We start from the raw sequence: 22,735 nt of genomic DNA, 5'->3' as shown, positions 1-22,735 counted from the left end.
GAAAACTATAAAGGATCAAAGTTGAAAGTAAAAAAAGTTATGAGAATAGATTGCAAAAGATAAAAAGTTTTGGGTCAAAAGTAAAAAAAAACAAATAGTTTTGAGTTAAAAGTAATTTATGAAATACATTTGGGTGAAAAGCAAAAAAAAAACATTTTTTTTTGGAAAACCCACAAAGCCAACATTACGACAACCATATGCATAACCATTTTTTCTTTGAAAACCCCCCAAAGCACACCCGCGTTGCGGCGGGGCGTAAAACGGTGTCAAATAGTACTAATGTCACACAACCGTCATCGACCACCAATACCGACTCGACCTAGGATATGCATGTTGCGACGAACTTGTCAAACCTGGAAAAATAGAGGTAAAAACGTTGAACCACACATGCACGTTGCGTCGTATTAACTCGAAAATTTTAGAACTATACGTAAAACGAAAATTTGCGAAAGATGAAAAGTATAAGTGACAAAAGTTGTGAAGTTAAATTGCAAATAATGAAAAGTTTTGGGTTAAAGTTAAAAAACAAATTATGTAGGGTTAAAATTGTAAAAAGATAAAAACCTTAGGGTTAAAAGTAAAAAAATAAACTTTTTTTTTGAAAGTCACCCAATGCACAATGTGCAAGTGATAATGCACAAAATTGTTGCAAAGTTATATATGGAATAATTTTAAAAATAAATAAAAAAATAATAAGCCTTAATTTACTTTTAAATGAATATGTTTAACTTTATAAACGTAACTGTGATTTTAGTTAAAATGTTCTAGTGGTATCAAATATGTTGTGAATATTTTCTTCCACAACTGGATGGTTCTAGTATATTAATGGATATTAGTGTGGATTTTATAGTGAATTAGGCTAGAGTGTGTGAGTTAACTATCTTTCTAAACTTAACCTATCATTTTAGTTTGCAATCATGGTAAATTAGCATTCATGCATAGAGGATAATATTAAAACACACAGTCCAAATAATTTACATGAAGAATGATTAAAAATGGGCAATATATTTTTATAACAAGTCAAAAGGTTAATTAAAAAAAGCAAAAGTTAATTAAAAGGGTGTGCGTTTATGGAAATTTCATCGTTTTACACTGAAAAGAAAACAATGTAAGCCCAAAATTAAATGCTTAGCAAAGATAATATTACTATATTCTTCTTTTGTTAATATTCAAACCATTTTTTCTAAATTTGAAACCTGATTTATATTTTGTCACTTATAAAATATAAAAAAGTATTGTGGCAGAACAATAAGTATACAATATCAACTGGTGCAAAAAGGTGTCTGTAACATCATATCTTATGTCACCACTTTCACTCCTTATAAATTCTACCCAACCCTCTTTCTTTCTCGTATCCCTGACACACAAACATGTCTATAATTCTCTGTCGGCAGCCTTCTATGGATTCCTCTCATGTCCTAGAGGCAACCACCATGAGGCTCAAACTGGTTTTACCCAAACCAGTTGATTATTATTTTAAGCCAGAAATAAACTCATATCTTTATAACCAAAGATCATTAAAACTCAGCCAAAAAAGCCTTGAGCTTTGCACCGAAAGCTTAGGCAGCGAAACAGGCAGTGAAATGAGCGATAACGACGCCATTTTTTCCGTCCCTACATCGGTGACAAAGAGTCGAAGAGATCGGGTGGAGTCAAAGAAGGTGTTACCGCGAAGCTTGCCACCTCCATTGATGACTATGAGTGGATCAAAACTGTTTCAAGTTCGGCCTCATCGTGAAGGAGGGAGGCTGGTTATCGAAGCGACAGAGACGAACTTTGGGAACGCTTGTTTACATGCCGAAAGGAGCGATGGCAGGCTTCGGTTGACATGTTGGAAGAATGTACAAGGGGATTTGGATATGGGAAGCCATGAAAATGACATGAAGGAGTCAGAGAAGAGTGAGGATGAGATAGAAAAAAATGTAGTGATTGAAACACATAAGAGGTTGAGAAGGTGCAATGAAGATCATGAGTATGGAGATAAAGGGATATGCTGTAATTGGGAGCCTTGTTGTTGGGTGGCTACATCTTAGGTTGCATGAATATGAACTACACATCGCTTTACCTTTTTTCTTTATGACTAAGGAAATTAAGAGAATGTAAATTAACTCCAATAAACTAAAACAATAGTATACTTTTAATGTGGGCAACAATTCACGTGGTTGTAATATACTTATTCGGAATATACTAGACATATAACTTGAGTCCTTTGACAAAGACTATGTTTATTCATAAATCCTATTTGGAGTGTTATGCGATATGTGACGAAATAGGTAACAGAGGGGCTTAATTGGACGTTATATCAAAATAGGGTGTAGTGATAAGCAGCGGCGGAACTAGCACAAAAATTTAGGGGTATCCAATTTTTTTATTTTTTAGACCAGGGGTATCCTTTGTATAACGGAGACGAAGTTGCGGGGAATTTTTACACTACAAAAACGGAGTTAAGGGGTATTTTTACACTACGAAGAAGGGTTGAGGGGTAGCCCGTGCTATCCCTACTACCATTGTAAGTCCGCCACTGGTGATAAGGGGGTTATATAACCCCTTCAATTATACATACATATGTATGTATATATATGTGCGTGAGTGGGGGAAACATGCCGGAGAATATCACGCCACGAAGGAGATCACGCCGGAGAAGAAAAACCACCCCATAGCGCCCGCCGTAGTGGTCTTGGCGGCGCTATGGGGGCACTATGTTTGATTTGGGCAGTATCATTGTTGCAAAAGTCGCTAGACGTTCACTAGTCGGGTTCAGGAGTACTCGGGAAGTACTCGCCCTAGGCGGAGATTACTCGGGGAGTAATTGGCCTAGGCAAATAGTACTCGGGCCTCGATAGCCTACCTTGTAGCGAGTACTCAGGGAGTACTCGAAACCTAGACGGGACTCTTACAACCATGGACGGTATATCACGCTCCACTACGCATGGCCTAAGATGTGGGATATCACATAATTATTTAGTAACATTCAGAGACTTAATATCAACGACTATTAAGAGGACATGTTCGGGAAGAAGACATATCAAGAACATGCCACCTAGTATGAATAGCAGAAGACTAGGGAGACCTTTGTGAGGATCTACATTTTCTCATAATTCCATACTAGAACATTTTGGGTTGTAAACCTAAATGATTGTACTTGTTCCTTTACCATATTCAAACCATATATATGGCTGTGTTAAATGGTTATTAAATATAGGAAACTACCATTGATCAAGTGGCTTTTTAACGCTATGCGAGTGAAACCTGGTCGTTTATCACACGCATTAGGTAGGCATCAATTTTACTAATGTCTTATAGGCGAGGAAAAGCAGATAGATGACATGGTAGTGATATTTCATGTGTTTTACATAGTGTCCCATCTCTTTGACTTTACTGTAATAAGTTCTTAGTTAATGACTGTCAAATGATTCAAATGTAAATAATCGAATGATAGAATTAACTCCTACAAAAAAAAAAAATGCTAGAATGATAAAATTAACTGCTAAAAATTGCTTTAAAAGGGGGAATGAATAATAGTTTTAGTACTTAACGTTAAGTTTTAGTTGAACTATTATACTTTATATAATAAATAATATACATGTTTAACTCATTTAGGTTTTATTTAATTTTATTTTTCTTTAATAACTTGTGTTCGTAACTTTAAAACAAAAACTAAATATGCAGCTGTATTCCAACTATTTTTTTTAGAAAAAAACAAAGTTATTCTTAAATTTGGTATCATAAAATATACATGGTACTAGCATCAGTGCTGTAATGAACCAAACTGATGTATACGAATCTAAAGTGAATTTACACGTTATTAAAAATCTCACTAGTTCTTATTTATACAACACAAAGAAACGTAAAACCAAGGAAAGAATTGGAAATTTATGGGATCCTCGATATTATAATATAAAGCTTTTAAATATCACCATGGACTTGGTTCTGCTTTTCTCGGAAAGTAATAATTTCTTATTTATCATGATTGTAAAAACAAAATTATGAAATATTGTTCAATAAAAAACCGATAAAGAATCTGTGTGTGTGTAAGTATGTAAAACACTACTTTTGGATAATTTGTGTGTGACAATTAAATGAAAGACGTAGTTTTAGTTGGACGAATTTTATACATTTTTTTTTCTTTTCTTTACTAAAAGAAGAATTGTCCACTAATTGTCGTCATTGCTAAGGAATGAATTTGTTTGGTTACGACTCACAGTTAGGTTTTCTTTTCCATAAAACGTACAAAAATTTGATCACATTGATATGTAGACCATTTGATTAATTAGAAACCATATTTAGAAGTAACATTGATATGGAGACCAATTATTCTTTATATAATATATATTTTTAACCTGTTTGGTTTTTTTATTGATTTGATTCTTACGAAATGATACCGATTGCCTGCTTCAGAGCACAGGTAGCCTCATTAGTTATTTTAATCAACTATAAAAATCTAAATACTAATAAAAAATTTCAAAGTAATGTTACATGACACTTTCAACTTCACCCCTATAATATTTTACATATATTTTGTTTAAAAATATATTTTGATCCTTATCCTAATTATTATTATTATTATTATTTATAATATAGGATGAAGATACAATAGGAAGTTTATTTAGCTAGGAAGGATAGAAAGTGATCTTGATCATACATTAAGTTAATCAAGGGCTAAGATTAAATCAGGGAAATTGAAAGGAATAAAAAAGGCGCGTGAGTTTGTTCAAGGGCATTGTAGTCAATGCAAGCCAATAGTTTCTCTCTCTTCCAATTCCCCCCATTTTTTAAACGTTAATAACTCTTTCATACGACATTATTTTTTATAAAAATTGCACCAAAAAAACGAGCGTTTTTTTATCTTTAAAACGAGTATACTATTGCTATATTTAAAAAAAAAATTTAAAACCCAGTTGCGTAAAACGCAATAGAAAAACCACCAGTTAAAATCCAGTTGCGTAAAACGCAATAGAAAAACCACCAGTTACGTAAAACGCAATGAAAAAAAAAACCTAAAAAATGACATTTTTCTAAAACGCAATGCACAAAAAACACAAAGAAATGACTTATTTGTAAAACGCAATGGCCAGAAAACACACAGAAATGTCTTATTTGTAAAACGCAATGGCCAGAAAACACATAAAAATGTGTTCTACCTAAAACGCAATGCACAAAAAACACAAAGAAATGACTTATTTGTAAAACGCAATAGCCAGAAAACACACAGAAATGTCTTATTTGTAAAACGCAATGGCCAGAAAACACATAAAATTGTGTTCTACCTAAAACGCAATGCACCAAAAACACAAAGAAATGACTTATTTGTAAAACGCAATGGCCAGAATACACTTAAAATGTCTGTTTTCTAAAACGCAATGGACTGAAAACACATAAAAAAGTGTTTCACCTAAAACGCAATGCACCAAAAACACAAAGAAATGTCTTATATGTAAAACGCAATGGCTAGAAAACACTTAAAAATGACTCATTCTAAAACGCAATGGACTGAAAACACCTAAAAAATGTGATTTACCTAAATGAGCCAATTTATGGAAAATTAATTTTCCTGATGCGTTCAACCCCAGCCAGGGGCTCTGCCACTTGGACCCCGCTACCGGGGGCTGCCGCCCCCAGACCCCCGCAAAGATTGTAAAACGCAATGACTAAATCAAAAACCCAGATCATGAAAATGAAATTAAAGAATTTCTTACATGGATCGAAGCCGATCAATTGACAATTTTTGAATGATAGAAACACTTATCAACGCTCGAATCGAACGAATCGAGTGATTATCTCCAAAATCACCAGAAAAAACGAGATTTTTTATGAAATTAAACTGGGTTTTCTTCAAAAAAAAAGCTGAGGAACACGTTGATCGGATTCTGAATCATTGATTGGTGAAGAAAATCGCGCTATAATGTAGTGATTATTGAGATAGAAAGTGAAGAAATAGTTGAAGATGGTGGGTTTTGAAAATGGTGGGTTTTTGAATTTACTGGGTTTTGAAAAAAGAAGAAGAAGGAGTTGGATTGACTAAAATACCCTTTCTCTTTATTTTAAAATTTGTCACATGTCATAATCCTATGGCTTCCTATCCTTCCTAGCGAAAATTAACTTCCTATTTGATCTTTTCCCTTATAATATAAACAATTAAAAAAATTTGACTTGACCCATTTTTGATCGGTGGGCTAGACTTCAACAAGTGTCAACAACCAAATGGTTGTTAAATTGATTTTTTTTCCTTTTTAACAATTTATTTCATCTAAGCTATAATTATTTTTTAACAAGTTAAAATATCTAACTTTTTTAAAAGAAATAAAAACATAGTTTTGTTTTAATTTATTTCAGTATTATATTATTTTTACTCTAAAAAATTATCAAACTTCATAATACTAGAAATAAATATCATAATAAATACATTATATAATAAGAAAAATATTTTATTATAATTTTAGCTTATAATATATCAGGTCCACAAAAATCTTATAAACAAAAAAAACAATTGGATTTATCTCGCAGAAAATTTAAATACTAATAACAATTGATATATCCATCAATAATACATATATTCAACCGTGTGATAAAATAATATTATTATTAGATTTATTAATTGTAAATCATGTTTTTATACGATTATAATTTATATTTCCTCAACCCATGTGATTCATGAATTATGAATGCATAACATTATAACATTATGATTTTTTAACCGTGTGATAAAGATTATATAGAAGTTTATGATTTACATTCTTTTCGATATCCGTCTTGTATGATACATGGGTTTGTAGCACCTATAAATTAATATAATAAGTCAATCTATTTTTTTTATAGTTGACCGTGTAATACGCGGGCTCGTAAGCTAACTTATAATAAAAGACTCCACGTAATATCACATGGTAACACCTCATACTTAAAGATTTTAAAAAATATTATTCATAAACTTCAAAAAATATCTCGTGTGAACAACATATCCTTTCTATAAATCATATAAATCATAGATCAAGTAGTTTGTAAATCTTTTGAAAATTCAAAAAAATATATAAATCATAGATCATGTGGTTTGTAAATCTTTTGAAAATTCTTAATTGAAATAATATGATATAACAAATATAATATATTAGTTTATCACTTTATCCAACCTGGACCACCAGTTCTGTTATTATAAATTAAATTAAATCATAAACAAAATATTCGGTGTATAATTATAATGATAAACAATTATCATGTTAAATTTCATTGGTCAAGGTTATCACTCGAAGCAAGAAAATTGTAAAGCGTGTTATTATATTATAACTTTATATCTTCATTTTTATAAATTAATTAATTTCGAATCAATTATAATTCATTTTGAGAACTAGAAAAATCACTTTGAAGTTATAGGTATGCCAGTTATTTTTTGTACTGAGTTTTTTAATATACAATTAAATAATCAGTGACATTTATTTATTGTTTCTTAAATTAAAAATTATTTTCTAAATAACACATAAAAATTTGTATAATAACCATACCACCATTATTTATAATTAGTATTCCCAAGTATATATTCAACTGCATTTTAAAGAGATCATAGATATGTTAATTTGTGCTTTTTTTGCAGAAGTATTATAGCTTATTACCATATTATAAATTACCAACATGTTGGTGTTTAGTAGATTTGTACTTTAAGCTTTGGGGGGTTTTCAAAAAAAAATTGGTTTTCCAAAAAAAAAAGTTAATATTATTATATATTATCAATTTGTTTAGCATATTATAAATTACCAATATGTTGGTATTTAGTAGACTTGTACTTTAAGCTTTGGGGGGTTTAAAAAAATGGTTTTCCAAAAAAATTTTAATATTATTATATATTATCAATTTGTAATAGGTGTAGGCTTCACAATTTTGTTATATGTGTTTTATCTTTATTTCATGCATTATCACTTGTACAACATGCTTTTTTCTCTATTAGACCCTCACTATTAAAAAACTGTTTTGTTTATATTAATAAGTTGGATGCATCCATTTATATACTATTAATTGGTAACATTGTTAGGCATTAAAACTTGTATTTTTAGCTTATAAAGTTGGACATTGCTTTATGATAAAACCATGTACTATAGTATTTATTTATATACATACTACTAATTGGTAACATTGTTAGGCATTAAAACTTGTATTTTTAGCTTATAAAGTTGGAAATTGCTTTATGATAAAACCATGTACTATAGTATTTATTTATTTATATACTATTAATTGGTAACATTGTTAGGTAGGGATGAGCACGGTACCCATTCGGTACCGTTACTGAAAAACGAGAAAAGTGGGTACTGGTACCGAATACACCGGCCGTAACATGGAGCTCATGTGTAATGTTTAGGGGCTGTTTGGTAACTTTTAAATGGTTAAGTGATGAATCAGTAAGAGGTTTGAAGTATTAAATAATTAAGCAGTATGAGGTCTGAATTATTAAGAGACAGTATAATGCTTAACCGTTCAAAGGCAAATGTCTGACTAATTCAGATTAAAGGTCTTAACCATTGAGACTAAGTATAATAATTAATCATTCAGATGCAAATGTCTGAACCATTCATATGCAAATGTTTGAAACATTCAGACATTTACTCACGAAACAAACACTATGAATCATTAGTGTTGAACCATTAAGAGGTCTGAACCATTTAGAGGTAAATAAACAGCCCCTTAATAATTAACTAACCCATGTTGACTGAATTTGTAAGCCCCGGCCGCAACGCGGCGGGGTCTTATATCTAGTTATATTCATATTATACCTTCACATTTTAGGAAATTTGGTTCATAAGTACTTTTATTGATAAATTGTACCCTATTTTCAAAGCACATCATAAATTGTACAAGGGTGTTTGCGCTTGTTGAGTTGACCTTGAAGGCAGCGTTAGAGCTTTCGCAGCGGGAGGTGGTCTTCATTAAGCAACACATGGGCAGTTCCCTGAAGTAGGCTGGTACCCATAGATGTTTGATGTTGTACATGTCGTTCAACCAGCTGTGGTCTTGAAGCCCAAATGTTTGTAGGAGGTCATTCCAGCGGGACTCAAACGTTTCAGGTTTGATATAAACATTCCAAACCAACCGGTGAATGCAGGACCGAAGATCAGTGTTATCGAGCACGTCGGCAGAGATCTGAAAAAGTTAATAGTTACTAACACGAGTTAGATTAAAACAGTGTGAGAAGACATATAAAATTTGTGTCATGTTGAATAACACATGTTAAGGGCTAACAAATCAAGCGAACCTTGGAGGGTAGTTTTTTCATTATATGCCACATGCATAGACGGTGTCGTGATTCGGTAAAGACCATAGGAACAGCTTGTAGCATGGACGGGTCTTGATCACTCAGCACGAGAGTTGGTTGAGTACCGTGTGCCTTCAAGAAAGCCTTAAGCAACCACACATAAGATTCAATGGACTCGGTTGATATCAAACCCGCTCCAAATGTAACACATTGGAAATGATGATCCACACCCGTGAATGGCACAAAAACCATCTTGTACCTATGAACAAAAAATTGATTTGATGTTAACAATATGTAAAACTTTTTGGGGTTAAGGGTGTATACTTGGGGATCAGGCCTAACATATGTTAATGGGGGGGGTGGGGACTAACCTGTTTGTGCTGTAAGTTGCGTCAAACGCGAGGACATCGCCAAAAGCTTTGTAGTTTAGCTTTGAAATCTCATCAGCCCAGAATACGGAAGACAACTTTCCATTTGATACAGTGTAATCAAAATAGAAGTCGGGTAGGTTGTCAAAACGCTCACGCAGGCGTTCAAGGAAAACTTGTGCGTCGCGTTCACCAATAAAAATTCGCAACTGGTGGCTAAAGTTTTTAAAATCCACCGGAGTCCCATTGACATTGTGATGCCCTCCTTTTAAAGCTACAAGACATCTATAAGCTCTCATTGGTCCGATGCGGTTTAGACTCATATTGTGAATAAATTGTTTCGTGGAGAATGACAGCTTCCGTGATATCTTGCTAAGATCACGGTTGTAACTCTCAACAAGTTCATGATTATGAATATCATTGAAACTCAGAACTGTGTATGAATCGTTCAAGATCGAGACTAGTATGCTTGCCTTACAGTCACACCATGTGAAGTTGGTCCTCCGGTGCTTAACAGAAGATTTATCTAGGGTGTCGAAAGTCCTCTTTGGTTGTGGTTTTTCATATTTTGAGCATCGAAGATACTTGTGTGTGGGAATTCCATTCCAGACTTTAGTTTGCCCTTTTTTTTTACAGAAAAACCTGCTTCAAACGCATAAAGTTCATACATGGAAAGAACATCCGCAAAAGTTGGATAAGATTTCCCACACACTGGTATGAACTTATCAGCGACGTTAGGAATCCAGTAACGGGTTCCCTGAGGGGTATCAAAAACAAAGTATGGATTCGATGGCCCTGGATCATAAAACGAAAAAGGTTAGGAATCTGCTATACATGGCATGACAAAAGGTTAGAAATCTGTGATATGAGAATAAAGTGGGCTCCCATTATGCATTGTACAACCGTCTAACTGGCCGCGTGATGATTCAGCAAACATAGAAGGACTATGAGATGATCCAGAAACAGCAACAGTCATGGCCTGCAAATGCGAATCTTCCCCTGCTACATGTGAACATTATGGAATATGTTTGAACAATGCCATATCTGGGGAAGAAAAAAACAAACCGAGTGTATAGAAAAAACAAACCTTCTTCATTATCCATAACCTGGTCATCATTAAACGCGCTGTTCATGAAATTGTTGGATATCACAACATCCGGGGATCTAACAGGGGCTTCAGATGACCGAGAACAATCAACATGCATATAAGTGTATACAGAAGCTTCGAATGGAAAAAGTGAACATGGACATGTAGTATAGTTTGGATTATTAGATTAAAAAGTTGTAAAAGACAAAAAAAAAAAAAAAACAGAACTTCGAGAACAGTTAAATTACATATATGGACAAACCTGGAGCATTAAATTCCTCATCATTTTGGAAGTCGCTGCAAAAGAACCGGTTGGGGAAACTATGGACCGGCGACATTAATTCTGAGGTTGGTGGATTTGTCTCCATGGATATTAATGGAGAAATGAACAGGGGAGTAGAAGATGACTATGTAGTTCTGTTGAAGAATATATAAAATGAGAAATTGTAAAAGAAATATGGGGGTGGGTGCATGGTACAAATGAGTTGATGGGGGATGATGTGCATTAAATGCTGATGTCAATTCAAATAGGTTATAATATCTTGCCTAAGGAAATTACATATATAACCTTGAAGCAAAAAGTAACAATAACTGTGGGAGGGCTACGTGGCTAAATGTTGGCCACTATTATAGTTTGCTAAGTTTTCTAAGAATATAGGGTTTCTTACTAAGCATTATCCTATATATATATATATATATATACTGTTTTACGTATAACAAATACATAACAATAACGAAATATTTAGCTACAAGGGACCGGGAAGAGTTTGTAGTGTTTGGATTGGACACGGTTTCACATTTCGTTTCATGAAATAAATAAGCAATCCCCTCCTACAATTTAACGATAGTTGAGAATATTTACTTATTTATAAAAAAAACTAGTATTAAGCCCCTGCGTTGCAGCGGTTGTCATAAAACTGTGTTAAATAGTAGCAATACAATACCATTGTCAACGACCAACAACACCGGATAAGTTCGTAAAAATAAAATAAATAAAAACGGGTAAAAAATAACATCGAGCGAAAAGCAGACGTAAAATCTCTGGATTACGCACGCTTGTTGCTGAGAAATTAAACCGAAATGTAAAACATAGAAAAAAATAACTAAGTCCATCCAGGACCCGCGTGTTGGACGAACTTGTCAAATGCAGAAAAATAGATGTGACGCGACAGGCCAGTAACAGGAAAAAAATATACGAAAAAATGTTGAACCCCACACACACATTGCGGTGCGTTAACTTACAAAATTTAGAACGAAACGAAAAACTTGGGAAATATGAAAAGTATGGTGGACCAAAATTGAAAATAAAAAAGGGTTGGGATTAAATTGCAAAAGATGAAAACTTTGGGTTAAAAGTAAAAAAAACAAATGGTTTAAATTGCAAAATTGAAGTTATTTATTAATTTTAAATAAAGATAAGAATAGAAATAAGAGGTATTTATATATTGGTAATTAATTAATTAATATTAATATTAAAAGAAAAATTTTAAATAAATATAAATAAAATTTATAAGCTTGAAGGAGAGAATGCCATGTGGCATTATTTAGAATCTTTTATTATATGTTAGATTAGATAATTCAACAATACAACTACCATAAATTAAATATTTTAATTATATGTTTTAATTCAACAGTACAACTACCATAAATTAAACAACTACCATTATATGTTTTAATTATATATATATATTTTTACACATTAGCATACTTACATGTTTGTCAACCACTAAGCGAAGATGGTGTATCCAGATCAACATTGATAACATTTGAATTTGTTTAGCATAGGTTTTCTTCAAAGATGCAAAATAAAGGTTAACCCTAATAATTCAACAAGACATACGTGCAGATCTTGAGCATCTCAGCGGCATCTGTCAGTAAATGTCCTTAATTATTGGTTTAGGTTATCCATCAATAGTTACCACAGAATTACCGACATGTGTTTTTTTTTTTCATGGAATATCCTATCCGTAGATGATGGGTCTTCGATGATACTCCATTTTCTAGTTGTGACATCTTGCTTTATGATATAAAATCAAGGCTATCTCTTAAAACATCAATAACAAACTAGCATTAAAGATATACATTTCTAGCTCACCTTATGACACCTCATTGCCAACTCAAGGCATGCACATGTCTTAAGATTAGGCACCAAATCAATTTAAACCAATAGTATATTCCCAATCAATAATGGTTGTAAATGATGTGTATTAGTATTCTTCTTACGGGCGTTGGTTCAAACTTAATTAACATAATTTTTCTAAATATTTAGAATACGTCACTATCACTAACATATTTGATTGCATTTTAACATATTACAAAAGTTAAAATCAATTTTTATTAAGGATTACATAATTTCTAGTCCTTAACATCTTTGTGAGCATCATAACGCGCGTACAACATGTCAGTTATTGCCCATTCTGCTCGTGTTTTGCGGATGTTACTAACTTTGTCAGTTAGTTCATTTATCTTTTGTGTTACCCTACAATCTGATGCAAAAATATACTCCAACATTTGTTGGAGACATGTGAATTTGTTTGTTTCTTCGTTTGAAGACAACAATCTATAAAAAAAAAGCACAAAACATATATATCTAAATACATAGTGTGTACATAGTGCTATACATATAAAGAAAATAACATACATAGGCTTAGAATATTGTAGTTCATCATCATCATTGAAAATTTATATAGTATGAATTTGTAAACTGAACATGTTTAATGCTCATAGGCTCGAAGAAATGAATACGACTGTTTGCTAATCTATGGCCATCACGGTCGCCTTGCCAACAAAAACTTATCGTCATCATCTAGAAAAACAATTTCATAGCAACTTGTAAATGATAGTCATAGAAAACAATGGCCAACAAAACAAAACCAACCTTAAACACCCCCAAAAAAGGAACAAGGCGTAAAGAGCCATAACATACGCCTGCAACAAATAAGAAACCAAACTAACACAAAGTACAACAGCATGAAACAAGTATTGTACCTAAAGGTAAAAATACAACAACATAAAATATATCAACGGTTACAAATTAATACTATATAAACAACAAGATTCAACACATAAAGCATCTGGTATGACTTATGTAGGCTCAACCTCTTGGCCGCATGTTATGTGTTTGCTAGTTTCAAGCAACACAACCTCCACACCAAGAGATAATGATCATCATAACCTAACTCACATTCACCCAAAATAGCCCAATAAAGCATCATAGCCCATAAATTTCTTTTATGACTGACAAAGGGTTTAATGTATCACTAGAATTGTTAACAAAAGGTTAAACTAAATCCATAATCAATAAACCACTCGGAAACATCATAATGACAGAATGTCGGAGGTTGGACAAGGACTAAGAAGAAACACAAAAACTCTCTGATAAACGTCAAATCACGTCATCGAGCATGCATGAACTCTATCACAAACATAGCATCAAATACCCACAAACAAATACAATAAGATCTCGGATGAATTTATCTTCATCATCAATCTAAAACTAAGTTCACACCACTAGCCCAAACGACAATCAAAACACATGTACAACGATAACCAAATGGCCAAACATCTCTGATGACCAAAAAGGTCATAATTATTGACAAGTCAGAACAATAAAAAAGAACAATACAATGGTAGTATCAAACGTCTTTCCAAATAAACAAACGGTAACACATATTTCCCGGAAAAAGTCCGTTCATCAACATTTTAAAACTCATAAAGCACGACTACAAAGTCGGAAAACCACCAACAGCAACCCAAAAAACAATGAAATTAACCGACCAAACAACCACAAACACCATGAGAAACAAACAGTAAACTCTGATCACCACTATAAAAATCATCTGTCGTCTTCGTCTTATGTCGAGTCTCGGGTTCGTTGCAGATCAAATTGGGCAAGGAATCAAGAAAAGTCAAAGCTGGCCGTTTGAAAGTGAAGGGTTCCGTTTGAAGAAGACGTGTCCGTTTGAGTGGTGACCGTTTGAAGCATGTTTCAAACGGTCAGGAACTTCTATATATACCGTTCAAACGGTTTCATTTGTAACGATTGGAAATTTGATACCGAGGTGCTGCCGGTATTTCTTTGTACTGTAATCACTGTCATATTAATAGAAAAGAGGTTTAAAGTGTATTCAAGCTGTTTTCTAGTGCGTTTCTTAGTATTCCGCCTCTGAAACGTACGAGAGCTCTTCAGAACGACTCAGTCAGGTCGCGAAACCGATCCTAACCTAAACAAACACCTACCTTGAATCAACGACCTAGAAGAAGGAGACAAAAAGGACCAAAAAGTTAAAGTGAAGAAACTATAGGCATAAAGTGAACGGTTGGGTTTTAAAACGCCAAATTGAAATCCTTGGCAACATAAACTAAAGTCACGTGTCCCATCAACAAATAAACCAAATCAACAACAACATATAACGTATATGTACAAACCAAAATGTCACAAATAAGTTACCAAGCACAAAAACATGATGCATGAAGCAATTACAAATTAATACTATATCAATTAGTCAAAAATAGTTTATGTATTTCTTACATACTGTTGTACACAAACTGTAATATTTAAACTCTCGTATGTAAGTTGAGTTGATGAGATTCAAAACAAAAAAGTTTACGGTTCTATATATGATGTTGGAATTTTCCATCAAATCCTTTTCTTGAGCTACTTAGGATGTGTTGGATAATCACATTCGGATGCATAGTTCCTTGAGAGCACAGAAAAGTGGGTGGCGGAGGGTGGTGATTGTGGGTAGCAGTGGAGGTGGCAGTGACGAGTGACGATGGTGGTGGTAGGGGTGATGAAGTGTGAATGAGAGAATGAAGTGAAAAAACATAAAGTTGGATAAAATGAATTTAGGGTGTTTAGAGAGAATGAGATCTCTTATGTAACTAGTAATTTACGAGTTGTGTGTTACGGTCGTGCAATTTATTTTTTTAAAGAATTCGAAGAAATAGTTAGGTCAATAACATAGAAGTAGTTGGGTACATAAAGTTGCATATTATGTATACTACACCTGCCATCACATACCATAAAATTAAAAAAAAAGAAACCAATTTGTAAACATCAAAATGGATTCACTTGGTTTATCTATTACATATTTCATTCTTATGTAATTTACCCGTCACACGTTACGATGACGTAATCCCTTTTTAAGTATCAAAAAAGAAACTATAGTGTATTAAACTCATACATCATTGATAACAACCTTATAAAGAAGAAAAATGTTGAAGTGATGTAATGCCTTTTTTTTGGTTAATTCAAATAGGTGGTATGGTACATAACATTTAATTATAGCATATTATATATGTATAGCCACAATTTAGAACACATTTATTATATTGTCAACGTCTACATAATTTGAGAGACAAACAAATGATAAAGAAATCGAACTATATGACACCATATAAAGGTTTGTAAATCCTAAACCCAAACATAATGTTAAACACAAACATGTTGTACTACATTATCTTAGCTTACAATAATCATCCAAGCAAAGAAGGTGTGAAATCTATTTCTTGGAGTCACAATTAGAGTTGCTAAATATCAATGTTGTAGTATTTTCACTTGACTTTCCATTGTGCGTTAGTGATACTATCTTCTTTCCTTGTGTCACTGATGAAGAAAATTACCAGATCATCAAATGTTCTTAACTAACATCAACCATGACTTATAAAGAATCAAATAATCAAAGCATATGCCAAGGGAATTGTCACACCCCGACCACGTAGAACATACAAAACGTGGCGGAAATGTCGGGGAGTGTTGTAACAGAATTTAATTGTTTCAAATCCATGGCAATTGAAGTTTCGTTTTATTGATCAAACATGAAAGTTTACATTGTTTAAACAAGAACCAAAGAGTACATAACATAAATTAACTAGTTCTTGTCTCGTTTTAAGTCACTAAGGCACAGGTCCGCCTAAGTATATCTTGATAAATCCTATGCATCATCGCCTGAAAACACATGTGAAAATAGGTACGTCAGCATAAAAATGCCTATGAGATACATTGGTTTTGTGAAAACGAAATTCATGACTTATGTTTGAGAAAATGTTTAGTCATGAACCTTGTAATTTGCTTTGTCTTGTAAATCATTTGAAAAACGATAAGATCAGATGATATGTATAAATAAGAGAACACTGTATGGTTAAATGGATAACCATGTAAAACGAGTTTGTTATAAGATAAGTTGTTTGTAAAACAATGTCTTGTGAAGAATATGTTATTTGTATAAAATGTAATATGTTTATACTGAAATGATTTAGATAACGCTACGATATGTAATATAATGCAAGCATTTATATATAGGAAGTACCATCGGCGCATCCACCATGTTTGTATCATGTTACATACGCCACGTTACTCCAACCATTTACCCAAACCAACCACCATGTAAGTTGTTCATGTATAAATCAATTGTCAAGTGTTATTGTGTAAACCATATCGAAATGTCTATGTTCAATGTAAACCACCAAGTATGTATATCAATGTCAAAATGTTTATGTTTAATGTAGATCATGTAATGTGTACCCAAAATATATCTTGTATGGTAAGTGAGATGTATCAACTAAACCATATGTAAAATGCACAAAACAAGGTGTTGAAGTAAAACATGTTTTAAATCAACGTTATGTTTTGTGGAACAATGGATGCTCTACTGATATTAACATTTATGCGGTATTGTGAAAATGCATACATCTAAGCCTTGAGACTGTGGCGATAAACCCTTAAACGATTTAAAGGTTTATCTGAGTTATGTATATCGAATTCGGTCATTCCTTCCAATCCAAACAAACCCAGGATTTCAGGAACGGGAGTTGTCAATTCCTATGGTACCACTACCTACTAACGAATGGCGTAGCTAATGTTAATGAATGTATTGTTCCATGTTAAACAAACCAAATGTCGTAACAAAATGAAGGCATGTTATGTAAACAATTGTACTAAGTATGCACACAATGGGCATAAATAGCATGAAATGCAATGTGAAACAATGTACTAAGTACGCACACAATGGGCATACATAGCATGAAATGTAATGTAAAGCAATGTACTAAGTACGCACACAATGGGCATACATAGCATGAAATGTAATGTAAAGCAATGTACTAAGTACGCACACAATGGGCATACATAGCATGAAATGTAATGTAAAGCAATGTACTAAGTACGCACACAATGGGCATACATACCATGAAATGTAATGTAAAGCAATGTACTAAGTACGCACACAATGGGCATACATAGCATGAAATGTAATGAAAACATGTACTATAATGTACTAACGAACATAGCAGGTATATAATGTGAAAACATGGAAAGCATGAAAGTAACAAGTAGGCACATGTGTTTCACCCCAAAACAGGTTGGAAAACAGTAAAAGATGGGGTTCTATGTACTCACCTGAGATTGCTTTGAAGTTCTTGTATAAAAACAAAATAATGCTAGAGATCACGGAATATCAAATGGCACCTAATAGGTAGCTATGTTAATATACCGGACCAAAATCGGAAGGATCAGATAGTATGCGGGTTCGTAAACCAAACGAGTATGGAGACTCGTAAAATATGGTTTAACAAAGCCTACATACTAAAATGAAACCTAACCTAACTGCTTACGATCCATTACGACCCGTTTAGGTAGCTTATGCTACCTTAACGCGTCGTTCGAGTAGAACGCGTTTGGAACGCCTAACATCGTGACCACAAGGCATAACCTCGGAGGGCTATAGCTATGGTCACCTAATGTGTTTGGTCGGATCCTAATGATCGACCAAATGGGTCGGGTTCGAAAGTATAAGCGATGGTTTAGATCGCTTACCTTACGACCCTATATAAGCATTAAACTAAAAGTGACGAGCTAAGCATGTTAGGACATGCTTAACTAAGTTTAGAAAAAGGGTTTGGCATCAAAACAAACGGCTTTGAAGTTCACGAGTAGTTTGGTTACAAAATACGCAAGAATGCGCATTTTGGCCGAAACTACGACTCGTCACTGAGCCTAGATAACGTGGTAATCAGTAGGTATAGTCACTACGGACTATAACCATCGTGATCACGCTCACGTTATGAAGTTCCAAGAACTTCGTATTGACCATAGGCTGGTCACACAGAAAGTCAAGCAAAACTTTGACTTTCGGACTCGAAAAGCGAATAAAAGAACGAAAGAACACTTACGAAGGGTCCCCGAAAGCTAATCTCGATCCAGGTGCTCAGGTATGAAGCAAAGGCCTCAACTTAGAGCTTTAGATCAGATTGTGTGGGTTTTTAACCAAAAGGAGGGGGGTATTTATAGGAAAAGTAAAGCCGTTAAGATCGTTTCTTGAATATCGTGCCATGATCCGAGCCGTACACTTGTCGCAAAGTTGTGGTGGCTTATTTTGCCCCCACCATAGGAATTTGACATGTGTCGTTGCCCTTTGGATGATCGAAAGGCCAATGCAAGTGGATCAAAGAAACATTGAATCTGGTCTGTATGTCTGACGCGCCCCGCGTAAGGATTTGGACAAGTCTTACGCGCCCCGCCTGAGGGTCACAGTTCAGAATTTTCAGTTTTAGTACCTGCACTTCAGAAACATGCAATTTGGCCCATTTTTGGCACGTTTAAGCCCCGTTAACCTCATTTCAAGGCTCTAAGATGAAGTTAAAGTGTAGGGGACTTGAAATATGCTCAAAAATATTCCGAATGTCGGTTCGTTTGGCCGTACGATCGCGTTGTTCGCTTAATTACGACGGAATGCGCATAAGCGCGAAAGACGATCCAAATGACGCGACGAATGGATTTTTCTCATGCCAAACACTAAGGCATAATATAAGGATGCTTACGTAAATTTTTGGATGTCCGGATGTATTCAGAACGTATGTTATGCGCGAAAGTGCAAACTTATGCACTTTTTGACACTTTTAGTCCCTGAATGATCCAAAAGTTTGTTTTAGCATACCAAACCCCTCAAAGCCTATTTCTAAACTATGTAAAAGATATTTATGGTATGTTTAACTTATGGACATGTTCCGGAATGTTTGTTACAGTTCAAATTGGCATACTTTGGCAGTTTGTCAAGATTAGTCCATGTAAGCGAATTAACTTGTTTTTGCTATACCAAAGCCTTCAAAACTTATTTCTAAGTTGTGTAAAGGTTATTTAAGGTATGTTGAGTATATGATGATGTTCCGGAGTATTTGTCGCATTAAACTGAGTACGTTTACGCACCAGTTTACGTATAATTCTCCAGAAAACGATGTAGAGTTTGAAATTGAGTAAAAGTCAAAACATGAAAAATGTAGAACACAACCAATCAAACATTGGGATTAAATAACATTGTTTTATTGATAACTGAATTGTTCACAATGATTTCAAGCACAGATGTTACAGTCTCCCCTACTTGTGGAAATTTCGTCCCGAAATTTATTTAGTGGAAACTTGTGAGAGCTTGAAACATGAAGTTGAAAAGATCAAACAACACTGGTTAGCGTCCTGAACTTCCAGTAACTTTACAATAACATTATGCGTGTAATGTGAGAGGGACACTTATATACAAATATATAAAGCGTCATTGGTGCGTCCACCGTACCTCAATTACATTGTTCACATTTCGTTATGGTTGTCACTATCGGTTCTTACACATAATAAGTCTTATTGTGGTTTCTGTGCACTGAACTTCGTAATTATGTATGCATCCATAATTACGTAATTCCTTGCATGGTCACGTAGTGCATCTTAAAATGTGTAGGGGAAGAAAACAATGAGCGAGCCTGTGATGATTGCGACTAGACCACCATAGGGTCCCTTTTTATTAAATCCATAAATGATTTTAATATACAACCAAGGAGTCTCTTCAGCTTATACCATCACATGTTATTCTTAACCAGACTTTTGAATCAATCTTTTTGAATAGACCGCTAAAAGGGTCTCTTATGAATCATGGAGTGGTACTATATAATCCAAGGGTCTTAACTATTACATAGAAGCCCATTAAGGATTTAAGGTAGCACCTTTTTGAATATCCTACTATGAATCCCTCATATGAAGATATGAAAGATTCCACGAGGATTTGGATAACGAATATCCAGAGTATACAAAAACACAAAATGCACAAGATGCATAAACACATAGTCATATAACCACAAAGATTGTTTAACTTGATTTGTTATCATTCTATTAATTTGTTCTGCTAACTGTGCACATGTATTCAAAGCACCCCAGGTATCCAATCAGCGGATTTTGATTGGTGCTTTAAATATTTCTAAGAATCTAACTATAAAGATAGAAAGATCTTAAAGAGAAAATTCGATTTCGATTCTAAGGAACCGAAATGATCGAATTTTGGTACATGAGGAATCCAATTAAGGACTTCTGATTTGTATGATAATCATCCACAAGGGTCTAATTATGGGGATAAAAGATCCCATATGGATTTTAGAAGTTGAAGATGTTTCGAAACCTTGCACTGGACGTGTTTAAGTCAAAACACGAAGTAAAATGCTTATGAGGTTGAGATGCTCAATATGCCATGGCAACATATGGAGCGGAATTTGAAAGTTAAGTCAATGTATGAGGATAAATATTTTTGAAACTGTGCATGTTTGAAGAAATCAGAACGTAATGGGTATGAAATTTGAAGATATCCTTGGTTATCTAAACAAGGATTCAAAGGTATAGAAGCACGATTACTTGTAATGTCACTTTATTTCCTGTACTTCGTTTCTAAGAATAAAACGAGTACTTAGAATTTACCAAGAAAATCATGAGTAAACGCAAAAATGGGAAGAATTTTCACGAAAGTAGTTTGCAAGGATCATAGTTCCTTAACGTAGGCATTATAGGGGAATGCCGTTCATACTTGTAACCATACTTGTATATAAGAATTGCGAACAACAACTTTTATTTATGAACGGACCAGATTGTTTCACATAACAAGTAAATAGAAGAAACAAAAGCATAAGGTAACAGCATCTTCTAAACAGCCAATTGCTCATCCGTGGGTTAGATTTGCCTTAGCAAACTTTGGGCAATTTCTTTGGAAATGATCCATCTCGCCACAGTTGAAACAAGAACCTGGTAGGAAACGACCTTGAGCTGGATTGTTGCCAGCTTGGTTTGGTGCAGCTGCGGCTGTGCAAACTCTTGCTGTATGGCCCATAAGTCCACAAGTTTGGCATTTGCGGCACTTTATATTGACATGATGATGGAGGCTACATTGGTTGCACAAGGGTGCAGTTCCGTTGTATGGCTTCCTAGCAGGGGGTTGAGCTGGTCGGTTGGGGATGTCTCGACCATTGTGAGTGACCACGGCAAAGTTCTGAGAAGCCTTTCGCTTCCTTGACCTCTTAGGGGATCCAGTCTGTTCATCCATGGTCTTTGATTCCTTGATTGGTTTCTTGGCTGGTGGTGCAGGCTTGACTTCTGCTTCCTTTGGTGGCCCTTGAGTGGCTTCATTGTTGAGACGAGACATGGCAAAGCCTAATTCAACAGTCTTCAGAATTACTTCGCCTATCCGCTGGGCAAATTTGGTAGTCTGCTCGGATATCTGCGCATCGTTGCGATGAAGAGACATTCTGGAGGAAATGAAGGATATAGGAGGAAATAAATGAAATGTTATTGGTAAATAAAACAAGATGACAACGCATAGAAATTGCGATCATTTGTTTGTTACCTAGGGCAAACAAATGAGACGGTGTCTAATCAAAGTAAGCAGGTCATATTAATGTATCGCGAAGACATGCTTTAGCCTATAAGTGGACACTCACCCCAAGAGTTCCCAGGTAAGAGTGACTGGTCCGATTATGTGGATTTGTACGAACACTCTAGCCTTAGACAGAAAACTCAGAGTACAGGCATCCACTCTTCCAGATTGCACGTGTTCACACAATAAGACCCAAATTTTGACGAGGTTTTGAAAGCTCAAAGGGGTTCAAAACCATATAACAGAGGGTTCAAAACCTAACAATAGAGGGATCAAAACCAAGTAATCAATCATCCTAGAACAGATGATTAGTTTTCAAAGCGGTTTTGAAATTTATGTTCTTGTTGCGGTCGTCGCCTAAGGATAGGTG

The 22,735-nt window shown here is 34.3% G+C and overlaps 1 protein-coding gene and 1 long non-coding RNA gene across 2 annotated transcripts; one reads left to right on the top strand and one right to left on the bottom strand.

Moving 5' to 3' along the window:
* Positions 1-1,370: 1,370 nt before the first annotated feature.
* On the top strand, positions 1,371-2,208 carry LOC110877961 (protein FANTASTIC FOUR 3). The gene has a single exon (XM_022126186.2). The coding sequence runs from the start codon at positions 1,371-1,373 to the stop codon at positions 2,031-2,033; it is 663 nt and encodes a 220-aa protein (XP_021981878.1). The 3' UTR covers positions 2,034-2,208.
* Positions 2,209-10,234: 8,026 nt separating this feature from the next.
* On the bottom strand, positions 10,235-10,545 carry LOC118481953. Its single transcript, XR_004866406.1, has 2 exons — positions 10,504-10,545; positions 10,235-10,395 (listed from the first exon to the last, which is right to left on the bottom strand). It is a non-coding gene; the product is annotated as an uncharacterized LOC118481953 (long non-coding RNA).
* Positions 10,546-22,735: the final 12,190 nt, after the last annotated feature.

Source organism: Helianthus annuus, chromosome 9 (assembly GCF_002127325.2).
Source record: "Helianthus annuus cultivar XRQ/B chromosome 9, HanXRQr2.0-SUNRISE, whole genome shotgun sequence".
Taxonomy (NCBI): domain Eukaryota; kingdom Viridiplantae; phylum Streptophyta; class Magnoliopsida; order Asterales; family Asteraceae; genus Helianthus; species Helianthus annuus.
Note: the sequence above shows the minus strand (reverse complement) of the source record. Positions and strands in the feature narration are given on the sequence as shown.

Coding starts and splice junctions, on each gene's coding strand:
- LOC110877961 (XM_022126186.2), top strand. CDS start 1,371: ATGTCTATAATTCTCTGTCGGCAGCCTTCTATGGATTCCTCTCATGTC.